This window comes from Anabrus simplex, chromosome 1 (assembly GCF_040414725.1).
Source record: "Anabrus simplex isolate iqAnaSimp1 chromosome 1, ASM4041472v1, whole genome shotgun sequence".
In the NCBI taxonomy this organism is placed as follows: Eukaryota; Metazoa; Arthropoda; class Insecta; order Orthoptera; family Tettigoniidae; genus Anabrus; species Anabrus simplex.
Genome location: NC_090265.1, coordinates 888,279,005 through 888,291,943, shown reverse-complemented (window position 1 = coordinate 888,291,943; position 12,939 = coordinate 888,279,005). Strand labels below are relative to the sequence as shown.

At 37.8% G+C, this 12,939-nt stretch overlaps 1 protein-coding gene across 2 annotated transcripts in view; it reads left to right on the top strand.

The window, feature by feature from the left end:
- Nucleotides 1-12,939, top strand: part of Cth (Cystathionine gamma-lyase) — a 664,174-nt gene that overhangs the window by 92,796 nt on the left and 558,439 nt on the right. For both annotated transcript variants that reach the window (XM_068225275.1, XM_067136552.2), the window contains one exon: nt 531-683. In XM_068225275.1, the coding sequence (XP_068081376.1) occupies nt 531-683 (153 nt within the window). The remainder of the gene's footprint in view (nt 1-530; nt 684-12,939) is intronic.

Below are 12,939 nucleotides of genomic sequence, written 5' to 3'. Positions count from 1 at the left end.
AGACTGACATATTTGAGTACCTTCAGGTACCACTGGACTGAGCCAGGATCTAACCTGCCAAATTGGGGTCAAAAGGCCAGCGCCTCAACCGTTTGAGCCATTCAGCCCAGCTAGTACAACTGAAGATATTTTATGCATTTAGTCAAGCTTCGAACTAAAAATAGCTCCTGTATACTTTGGATGCAAAAAGAAGTTAAACCTTAATCTTGTATGGTAGATTTGGAGGTCTCTACTGAATACTCTCTACTGTATGGGTTATATCCCAGTCATAAGTATCTCTCTCTGATCTTCCAGTCATAGTATGAATAAAACATAATAAAAGTAATCTCTCATAATGGTATTAAGTACACAATCTTATAAATAAAGACATTTAACCATTTCAGGTCAATGATGCCAAAGTGATAAAAGTCTTACGTTATGCAGATGTTGAAGTTCAGTAATGATTAAGTGCATACATTGGCTTGTCTTATTCATACCTGCATTGTTATACCAGAATTCTGAATTGTAAACAATGTTATTTCAATTTTCAGGTTTAGGAGCAGTTCCCTCTCCTTTTGAATGTTTTATGGTGAACCGAGGACTGAAAACTCTAGCGTTGCGTATGGAGCAGCACATGAAAAACGGACTTGCTATAGGACGCTATTTAGAGAAGCATCCACTGGTGGATAAAGTTTTACATCCAGGTAGAATACTTCATATGTAAAGATGTTCCAACTCTGGGTCTTCCCCACCCTCAGGTTTAGGCATATGATGTTTGAGTTATATACTGTATACAGCATCTGATCACAAGTATCCTCTGTACACTTCAGCTGGAGCCTAGAACTCACTACAACTGCTGCTGCTACTGTAAAAGGCAGCTGAAGACTTGATTTTCTTCAGTGCTATGAGAGAACTGTAGAATGAGTGGAGCAAGTATTTGTTGCCACTTCAGTAAGCAATCAGTCAGGGACATTTCCACCCTTCTCAAGTTGCCCAAGTCGACTGTCGAGGATGTGATTGTGAAGTGGAAATGGGAAGGCATCATCACAATAAAACCATTGTAAGCCCTGTGTGTTGACTGACAGGGATTGTTGAGCATTGAAGAATGCAGTATGGGAAAATCACATGGCATCATCACCTGTGAATTCTGCAGTGCCACTAACTTTGCAGCTAGCACTATGACTGTGCACCAGGAGATACGAGGACTAGGGTTCAAGGCTCAGCCACCTGCCTATAAGCCCCACATCTCACCAGTGAATAATATGCATAGCATTTTGTGGTGTAAAGAACACTGTCACTAATCCATGGATGACTACAGGTGCCATTTAAAGACATAGTGCCTTATATTCATTTTCAGAGTAGTAATCTAGGGAACACAATTTCAGAAACAGTAAAAATGTTAAATATAATCTTCACTTCTTCAGCTGTAGTTCTGATTCTGAACGGAGTTTTAGAACTCCAAAGAGAGTGGAAAAGTGTTCAGGAAACAGCATGGGAGAAAGCAGCTAGGGGCTTTATATTTTCAGTACCACGAGAGACCTGTAGAATGGGTGGAGCAAGAATTTGTTGCCACTTCAGTAAGCAATCTATCAGGGACATTTCCAGCCTTCTCAAGTTGCACAGGACACAGGCAATCAATTAGCTACGCCATACATGTTCCAAGCTTCATAGACCACAGTGCAATTACACTAAAAACACAACATTTCCACCGCTGAAGATTTCAACAATACAGTTATTTAGAAGTTCTTGGATAGAAGAATCATTGTGTTAAATTTTTATTAATAAAGGACATCACTTTGAAGTTTTATTTTGCCCATGACAATCTTTTGAAATTAACCCCAGACAAATTTAAGTTTTTTTTTGTTTTGTTATTTGCCTTGCATCATACCGACAAAGATAGGTCTTATGATGATGATGGAACAGGAAAGGCCTAGGAATGGGGAGGAAGCAGCCATGACCTTAATTAAGGTACAGCCCCAGCATTTGCCTGGTGTGAAAATGAGAAACCACGGAAAACCATCTGCAGGGCTGCCGACAGTGGGGTTCGAACCCACTATCTCCCGGATGCAAGCTCACAGCTGCGCACTCCTAACTGTATGGCCAACTTGCCCAGTACCGGTAATATCGGGTGGTACACCAGCCCCTTGCGATTTAGTTTTATGTATCCTGCTGCTATTACTACAAATCTGAAATACATTGGTCTCTCTCCCTAAACTAAGGTAATATATAATTTCGTGTGGCTATTTCTAGCTGAGTGCAGCCCTTGTAAGGCAGACCCTCCGATGAGGGTGGGCGGCATCTGCCATGTGTAGGTAACTGCGTGTTATTGTGGTGGAGGATAGTGTTATGTGTGGTGTGTGAGTTGCAGGGATGTTGGAGACAGCACAAACACCCAGCCCCCGGGCCACTGGAATTAACCAATGAAGGTTAAAATCCCCGACCCAGCCAGGAATCGAACCCGGGACCCTCTGAACCGAAGGCCAGGATGCTGACCATTCAGCCAACGAGTCGGACGACTAAGGTAATATAACGAGATGTGTGTTTACAGGCTAGAAGACAGCAGAAATTGTGAACGCCACTATTAATTAATTATGGGTACCTCAAATAAACCTATAAAACAAGCAGAGATATGAAGAATGCGTACCTTACAATAGGAGGTGCACACATAGACAAGGAGCAGGTATCGTATAGGCTGGAAACTGTGTGCTGCATGTCAAGCCTCGCAATACCTCACTTGGCAGGGGTACGGTGAGAGTTGTGATAGCAGATGGTGTTCGAAGGTTTGAATCCCACGGAAGATATTTATTTATTTACCACCAATTGCCTGGGATGTGGTAAGGTTGCATACTTGATAGCTTCCACAGACAGATTTGTTTATTTGGCCTGTAATGGGCTGTATGTATCATGTATCATGGCATAGGGTATTGAGCTGGGTTGGACGAGGATGAGGAGGGTGATGGTCTGTGGCTAGGACACAGGCAACCAATTTACGTTGTAAGTGTTCCAAGCTTCGTAGACCACAGGTAGGGCAATGTGTGCTCTACTGGAATGATAACAACATGTGCGAACTTCCCTCCTTCTAGTCAAGTCACAACACAACACAACACAACACAACACAACACAACACAACACAACACAACACAACACAACACAACACAACACAATACAACACAACACAAAGCTTATTCACAGCCTCATGATATATTTCAGTGACTAGTATATGGATATGCTATTCATCTATGGAGAAACTGGACAAGAATGCATACCCTGCACAACGCCTGTATCGATAATGCTATCTGGATAGACAACAACCTACTGGCATGACATTTCGGAGTGTAGAAAGACATCTGTGGGCTCCTGCATCCCTGCAAAGGACATGGCCTGTTCAAGATCATCCCATGATGTCTGCTCACGATGAAGAGGTTGTGTTGGATGCTATGCAGCATAAAGCTCACACTAGCACACAGCCCACTGCACAGGAGACGAACATCAGCTGGGCATCTGTTATGCAGATATTGCCATACACAGCGGTTTCATATGTACAATCTTCACTTATACAAGGAGCTCCATGGTCACGATTTCAAAGCACGGGTGTCGTTCTGTCAATGGAGCCTAAAGGATGTGGACACTGATCCTGCCTTTTTAGCGACCATCTTATTCATGGACGAAGCGAGGTTTCACAACAATGGAACCATTAATCGATATAATTATGCATAATGGATAATCCCCACTGGGTATGACAGGCAGCTTTTCAGGTATTATGGGGCATGAATGTATGGTGTGGCATCGTGCATGATCACCTCAGTGGTCCCCATTTCTATGAGGGACCTCTGACTAGAGAACACTATCTGCGGTTTCTCTAAGATGACCTTCCATCGTTCTTGGAACATGTGCCACCCCTTGACCGCTGCAGGATGTGGTTTGAACACGCATGCAGCGGTGGTTGTCCGGAACCATCTCCATGTGACGAATCTTGATAAATGGTAGGGGAGGACCTGCCCCTGGCCTGTCAGATTGCCTGATCTTACGCCCCTGGATTTTTTCTGTGGGACCATGTAAAACAACTGGTGTAAGCACAGGAGCCAAGAAATCCTGGTCACCTTAGACAGCTCATCACCGAGGCATGCCGATCCCTTACGCCGGAGATGTTGCAACATGCCAGGCGGTCCTTGCAATATCGCGCGTAGCTCTGTATTGACCACAGAGGTCGTTAGTTGAAGCAGGTGCTGCGTTAAAAGACATAGGCAACTGAAATCCTGTCACATGTTTCCCAGCCTCTTTCAATCCAGCTCCATACCATATGCCACCATACCAATGGCCCTTTTCAGGGCCAAATAAACAAAGCTGTCTGTGAAAACTATTAAGTATGCAACCTTGTCACATCCCAGTCAACTGGCTGCAAAAATCAGTTTTAAGAATACTTGCATGAGATTCGAACCTTCGAGCACCATCCACTATCACAACTCCCACTGCGCCCCTGGCAAGTGAGCCATTGCAAGGCTTGAAATGCAGCGTGCAGTTTCCAGTCTATACAATAACTATTCCTGGTCTGTGTGTGCACCTCCTGTTGTAAGGTAAATGTTCTTCATATCTGTGCTCATTTTACGGGTTCATTCAGGCTACTCACAATGAATTAATAGTGGTGCTCAAGTTATCTGCTGGTTTTTAGCCCACAACCACACATCTTGGTATATTACCACAGTTCAGGGACAGGAACCAAAGTATTTCAGAATTGTAGAAAACATGGCAGGGAGTATAAAACTAAATCGCAAGAGGCTGGTGAACCACCTGGTATTTCAAAGCCAGTATGCATGATAATAGAGAAAGTCTGAATGAAATATATTTGCTCTTAGATGCAATCATTTTTGAGAGATACAGTTTCCCTATAGACTCCCAATCTGCAATTCAAATAAACCAAATGATCAGCTTCCAGGAACACATGATGGAAGCTTTAAATAAATTATATACTCCATTGCAAATTGTGACCAACTGTAAAATAACTTTAAAATAGTTCCACATAATTAATAAGTCCTGAAACAATTAACTCTTTATAATGTACACAGTCTTAAGGTCCTATAATGTTAGATTGATTTTGGTCTATGCGAGTAAAATAATGGTAGATTCTGCATCTCTTCTTTTTTGACTGGAGGTAGGAGACATGAAAATAGTGGCATTGATTGATGATATAGTCTGAAAAGATCAATAGTAGGAGGATATTCATAATGAAGACTCAGGTGGAAATAAAGGCATTAGATGAGGCTGTGTAATTAAATGGACTTCCTCCTCTTCAATCCTTTGCCCTTGACAGAGCCTAGCATCGTTCATATTTTTTCAAGAGTAAAACCATTGCCTTGAGACATGTAGACTCTGCTGGAATCAGATTGTATAAAAATGCTGAAATTAAATGGTCCAATCAATACTGATCTGCATTTAGGCCAGTCACCCAGGTGGCAGATTCCTTATCTGTTGTTTTCCTAGCCTTTTCTGAATTGATTGCAAAGAGATTGGAAATTTATTGAACATCTCCCTTGGTAAGTTATTCCAATCCCTAACTCCCTTTCCTATATACGAATATTTGCCCCAATTTGTCCTCTTGAATTCCAAATTTATCTTCATATTGTGATCTTTCCTACTTTTAAAGACACCACTCAAACTTATTCGCCTACTTATGTCCTCCCACGCCATCTCTCCACTGACAGCTCAGAACATACCACTTATGATACAAATTCTTATAATTTTGTTAAATACTGCCTATTCAATACAATAAAAATGTAATAAAAACTTACATATTTATTAAGTTGTTGATATGGTACATGTTTTGCTCCTTTTTTGTGAGGATCATCAGCCAAATATCATTTACTTAAGGTTATATAAGATCATGAATCTATTCTATTGGATTAAATTATGCTTGTAAACCTGATTGACAAATCTTATAATATTTTACAAGTCATATAACAATAAAATTATGTCTTTAAGTTAAAACATATTTGTCTAAAATCTATCTAAGTCTAACATTTTATTGACAAAACTCATCTGGTGAACATCCTTTAAAACTATTTTTTTAAACCTTTTGAGATCTGGCTAATTGTATTGATTCAATGTTGCTTGACTTGTATGATTGTCATTGAAACTTCGTTAACTACAGTATATTAACAATTTTCTACAGTTGATAATTGCCTATGTTATGAACATTTAACTTGTTCCCGATGTTGCTGGAGTAACATTTGTACAAAATGTATTGATATTAATTTTATGCTGTCAATACGAGAATATTGTTCACGAACAAACTTGTTGGTGAGTAAACACTTTCTAATGTGAGGTAGAATTTAAATGGTTCTCGTATGTTCCAAATTGGGATTGTTGGTATATCTGTAATGAAAGATAAAAAATATATGTTTATGGTTTTGATTATAATTCTGTATAAACTTCTTATCAAAAGAATTGTCACTTACTTTTCTTTCTGCTGTGTAATTGTCTAGTGTTACTCCTAGCCTCTTGAGAACTACTTGTTGTTCTGTTAGCACTCCTTGTATTATATGAGTGAGTGTGGATGAGTTAACGTTTTGGCGGGGAGTGGGAAGGGGAAGTTAAGGTAGGCGGTGCATTGATAGCTGCAGTAGATTGTGGATGGGATTGGCTAGAAGAAGTAAGGGGAGGAGTTGAGTTTGTTTGCATCAATAAGCCATTAATGTTTGTCAGATTAAAATGGTTATAGAATTTATTTATATCAGATTTAAGCATTTGTATTAACTCTGGTAATTGTACTAAGATGGGGTTCTTTATTTCAATTTCGTCATTTAGGTTTTTATTTTTGTTGTATTGTTGATCTAAATGAATGTATATGTTTTCCAATTCCGTCATTTCTTTTCCTTTTTCTACTCCTCTTAAAATTCTTAAATCCCTTTCAACAGTTGTAAAACTGTGTCCAGTTTCTAGCATGTGCGCTCCCATTGCAGAATGTTTCTTGTGTTTTGCTGCATTTACATGTTCGAGATATCTTATCATAAAGCTCCAGCCAGTTTGGCCAACATACAAAAAATTGCATTCTGCACATGCAAGTCTATATATTCCAGATCCTTGATATTGATTACTATTTATACTAACTTTATTGTGATTGAAGAAAATATTTCGGTTTGTGTTTTGGGTTTTGAAGGCAATGTTAATATCTCATTTTTTGATGGAAATGACGGAATTGGAAAACATATAGATTCATTTAGATCAGCAATACAACAAAAATAAAAACCTAAATGTTGAAATTGAAATAAAGAACCCCCATCTTAGTACAATTACCAGAATTAATACAAATGCTTAAATCTGATATAAATAAATTCTATAACCATTTTAATCTGACAAACATTAATGGCTTATTGATGCAAACAAACTCAACTCCTCCCCTTACTTCTCCTAGCCAATCCCCTCCACAATCTACTGCAGCTATCAATGTGCCGCCTACCTTCACTTTCCTTTCACTCTCCCCGCCAAAAAGTTAACTCATCCACACTCACTCATATAATACAAGGAGTGCTAACAGAACAACAAGTAGTTCTCAAGAGGCTAGGAGTAACACTAGGCAATTACGCAGCAGAAAGAAAAGTAAGTGACAATTCTTTTGATAAGAAGTTTATACAGAACTAGCAAGATACCCATGCTTTGATACGGTATTATACTGAAATTTATAATTGAATTGTTTTATATAAAATCTGCCGAAATTCGCGATCTGACTCGTTTTCTGAGAGAATCTACCAAAATTCGTGATCTGACTCGTTTTCTAATAGATTACGGCAAGTTTCCTCCCATTTTTCAATCTTTCTTTCCAGCAATCGATTTCGTACTTCCCAGGCTAGGTCCAGGTATTCCACCCAGTCAGTTGGGTCCCTAAATCTTTGCCATCTTTTCCTATAAGCATTTTTAATATGGATCAAATCCTTCAGGAGATCCGGCGTGGTGTCTTCTTGGGTGCCTTGGCGGTACTGAACCCGCCGCCGGGCTGCATTCTTAGTCATTACCCATCCAGGACCCGTTTCCAGCGTGGTCCGCACATTTGACGATGGTCCAGAACATTATTATTATTATTATTATTATTATTATTATTATTATTATTATTATTATTATTATTATTAGATGTTCTGGATCCCCACAGCAAGATGCAAGACCGCTACTTGGTGGTAAATTACATCTGCTGCCATTGTCATTGTTGACAATGTGACCAACACCATTGTCGCGCGTAGGCAAGTGTGCGGGATTTCGGATGATACGAATGACATACCTCTGTGCATTATTGACCTTATTATAGAGGTGAACAATATGACGGTCAATCTCACTCCTATCGTTTATTTCAAATGTGTTCAAATTTTTATTTATATGCCAGGAGAATCTACTGTAATCTAAGAACGTTCTCCGAAGGAAAAGATGGCTGTTGAAAATGAACCCAAGAAAGATTAAAAATGATCAGTTTATGATCAAAATAAGTACATTGAAAATCTACAGCCTGTTTCCAGTCATTTGACAGGGTCAGGAATGGAATGAATAAAGCCCCATCTAGCAGCGACAATAGGAATTGTGCCAGCTGCCGAAGCACTCCTCTGGGGCAATGATCGATGAATGACAAATGAAATGAAATATTGGACAGTGTTGCTGGAATGAATGATGATAGGGAAAACCGGAGTAAACAGAGAGAAACCTGTCCCACCACCATTTTGTCCAGCACGAATGTCACATGGAGTGGCCGGGATTTGAACCACGGAACCCAGCTGTGAGAGGCCGGTGCGCTGCCGCCAGAGCAATGGAGGCTCCTTATAAGTACATTATGAACAGTAAAATCAATTGGTCTCACATCCTTTTACACCCCACAGACGTTAAGTTTATTTACACCCCCCCCCCAAAAAAAATTAAAAGAAGGCATGTTTCTTTACGTTTAAAGGAGATTCCAAACACCAATGTTCACGTCTATTACCTTCAGTTTTGAGATATAAGTATCCCCATTTAATAATTCACTTTCTTTCACTTCCTTCCCCCCCCCCCCACAAGTGAAATTTCTGGCAAAAAAATACCTGTTTCTTTAATAGTAAAGGATCTTCTAAATACCAATTATCACGACTGTAACTTCTTCAGTTTTTGATTTATGTGTCCTCATGAAAGGAATTCAACTCCTTTTCACTCCCGCCCCCCCCCCCAAGATGGCTTCCCCCAAAATGCGTTTTTCTTTGTTTTTAAAGGAGATCCAAATACCCAATTTTCACGTCTGTAACAACTTTAGTTTTTATTAGATGTATGTATTCTCATACAATTAAGTCAATTAATTTTTCAATTATTTCACCACGACACCCCCCCCCCCACTTCATTGGATTTTCCGAGAATATGTGTTTCTTTACTTTAAAAGCAGATTCCAAATATCAAATTTCATGTCTATAACATCTTCATTTTCAAGATATCAGTAGCCTAATTAAAAGAATTCAACACCATTTTCAGTCACTTTTACCCCCCCCCCCCCAGTCACGTAGTATTTCTGGAAACTAAAAATACACGTTTCTTTATTTTTAATAGAGATAAAAAATACCATTTTTCACTTCTGTAACACGTTGAGTTTTTTTTAGATATACTGTAGAAATTCTCATTTTAAAATTTCACCCCTTTTTAGTTCCCCTTAAGTGGAGTTTCCAAAAACAAATCACCTATGTTTCTTTACATTTACAGGAGATTTCAAATACCCACTTTCTACGTCTGTAACATTTTACGTTTCTCAGATATTCTGTAGATATAGTCTTTCAAAAGATTCACCCCAATTTGTCACTCCTGTTTAACCGCCATTAATTGGATTTTCCAAAAACAAAAAATATGTGTTTCTTTATTTTTAAAGGAGATCCCATAAACAAATTTTCAGTCCTGTAATATCTTCAGTTTCTGAGGTATATGTATTCTCATTAAAGGCATTCAACCCATTATTCACACTTTTACCCTCCTCCTACTTGGATTTACAGAAGAAAAACAAAAATATGTATTCCTTTATTTTTAAAGGAGATTCTAAATACCAATTTTTACATCTGTAAACTTTCAGTTTTAAGATGTAGACACACTCATTTTAAAATTTCACCCCCCTTTTCACCCCCCATTATTTCAATTTTCCAAAAATGAAAAAATACCTGTTTCTTTATTTTTAAAGTAGATCCCAAATACCTATTTTCAGGCCTGTAATATCTTCAGGTTCTGAAATATACGTAGCCTCATTAAAGGCATTCAACCCTTTTTTCACCCTTTTCCACCCTTCCTATTGAGATTTTCTGAAAACAAAAATATACGTGTTTCTTTATTTTTAAAGGAGATTCTAAATACCAATTTTTACATCAATAATCTTTAAGAGTTTTGAGATATAGATACACCCATTTTAAAAATTCACCCCCTTTTCACCCCCCATTAATTGGGTTTTCCAAATACAAAAAATACGTGTTTCTTTATTTTTAAAGGAGATCCCAGACACCAATTTTCATGTCTGTAATATCTTCAGGTTCTGAAATATAAGTAGCCTCATTAAGGCCATTCAACCCATTTTTCACCCTTTTCCACCCTTTCTAATGGGATTTTCCAAAAACAGAAAAATAGGTGTTTCTTTATTTTTAAAGGAGATTCTAAATACATAGTTTTACACCTATAAACTTTAAAAGTTTTGAGATATAGATACACTCATTTTTAAAAATCACCCCCTTTTCACCCCTCCCCAATTAATTGGATTTTCCAAAAACAAAAAAATATATGTTTATTTATTTTTAAAGGAGATCCAAAACACCAATTTTCAGGACTGTAATATCTTCAGTTTCTGAGATATAAGTATCCTCATTAAAGGTATTCAACCCATTTTTCACCCCTCTTCACCCCTCCTATTGGGATTTTCCTAAAACAAAAAAAATATGTTTTTCTTTTAATGAAGATTCTAAATACCAATTTTTACATCTGTAAACTTTAAAAATTTTGAGATATAGATGCACTCATTTTAAAAGTTCATCCCCCTTTTCACCCTCCCATTAATTGGATTTTCCAAAAACAAAAAAATACGTGTTTTTTTATTTTTAAAAGAGATCAAAAGTACCAATTTTCAGGTCTGTAATATCTTCAGTTTCTGAGATATAAGGACCGGAATCATGATTAAAGGCATTCAACCCCTTTTTCACTCTTTTCACCCCTCCTATTGGGATTTTCTGAAAACAAAAAATACGTATTTTCTTATTCTTAAAGAAGATTCTAAATACCAATTTTTACATCTGTAAACTTTTAAAGTTTTGAGTTATAGATACACTCATTTTAAAATTTCACCCCCCTTTTCACCCCCTTAGCGACAGAATATCCAAAAACCCTCTCTTAGCAAGCACCTACATCTTAATATGAATGTATCTTCAGAATTTTATTTCTTTATGTCTAGTAGTTTGGGCTCGGCGATGATGAATCAGTCAGTCAGTCAGGACAAGTTATTATATATATATAGATTATAATCAAAACCATAAACATATATTTTTGATCTTTCATTACAGATATACCAACAATCCCAATTTGGAACATACGAGAACCATTCAAATTCTACCTCACATTAGAAAGTGTTTATTCACCAACAAGTTTGTTCATGAACAATATTCTCGTACTCATCATCATCATCGTTTCTCTTTATCCAGCTGTAGCCGGGTAGGGGCAAATATGGTTCCTCTCCACTTTCTTCGGTCTTTCCACCACTCCTCCTCCAACACTGTGTCCCAGTCCAGGTTTCTTTCTATAATGCTGCATTGGATGATATCCTTCCATCTCAATCGTGGTCATTCATGGCCTCTCCTTCCTTGGATTTGCATTTCCATCACCTTTTTTGGCATTCTTTCGTCGCTCATTCGCTTTTTTTTCCACTCCAATTTTTTCCCGGATTTTCTCATTCCTTATTTTGTCTCTTCTACTCTTCTGTATCATACTCCTCAAGAATTTCATTTCGGCTGCCTGTATTCGACTCTCATCCTTCTTTGTCATTGTCCAAGTTTCTGCTCCGTAAGTTGTTATGGGTACGTAATACATCTTGTACATAGTATCCTTTGCTTCCATTGGCACATCTTTGTCCCATAACATGTTTCTTACACTATGATAGAAACAACTTCCATCTTGAATCCTTTTACTAATCTCAGCATCCAGTCGAGCATTCTCCATCAATTCACTCCCCAGGTATTTAAACGTTTCCACTACTTCCAGGGGCTTGTCTGCAAGTCTAATCTGACCTTTTCCTTCTTTCTCCCCTCTAGTCATAACAAGAGTTTTACTCTTTTCTACACTTATTTTCAATCCACATTCTTCGATCTTCCCATTCACCACATTCAACTGTTCTTGAACCCTCCTGTCGTCTTCTCCCCAAATCACAATATCATCTGCAAATAACATCATGTTCATTTCTCTTCCTCCATATGCTGCTTTTTCTGTTCTCATGATGTCATCCATTACTATTGTAAACAGGATTGGTGATAGAACACTTCCCTGTCTCAGCCCACTATAGTTATAAATTTAATGCCAATACATTTTGTACAAATGTTACTGCAGCAACTTCGAGAACAAGTTAAATGTTCATAACATAGCAATTATCAACTGTAGAAAATTGTTAATATACTGTAGTTAACGAAGTTTCAACGACAATCATACAAGCCAAGCAACATTGAATCAATACAATTAGCCAGATATCAACGGTTTTTTTAAATAATTTTAAAGGATGTTCACCAGATGAGTTTCGTCAATAAAATGTTAGACTTAGATAGATTTTAGACAAATATGTTTTAACTTAAAGACATAATTTTATTGTTATATGACTTGTAAAATATTATAAGATTTGTCAGTCAGGTTTACTGTACAAGCATAATTTAATCCAATAGAATAGATTCATGATCTTATACAACCTTAAGTAAATGATATTTGGCTGATGATGCTCACGAAAAATGAGCGAAACATGTA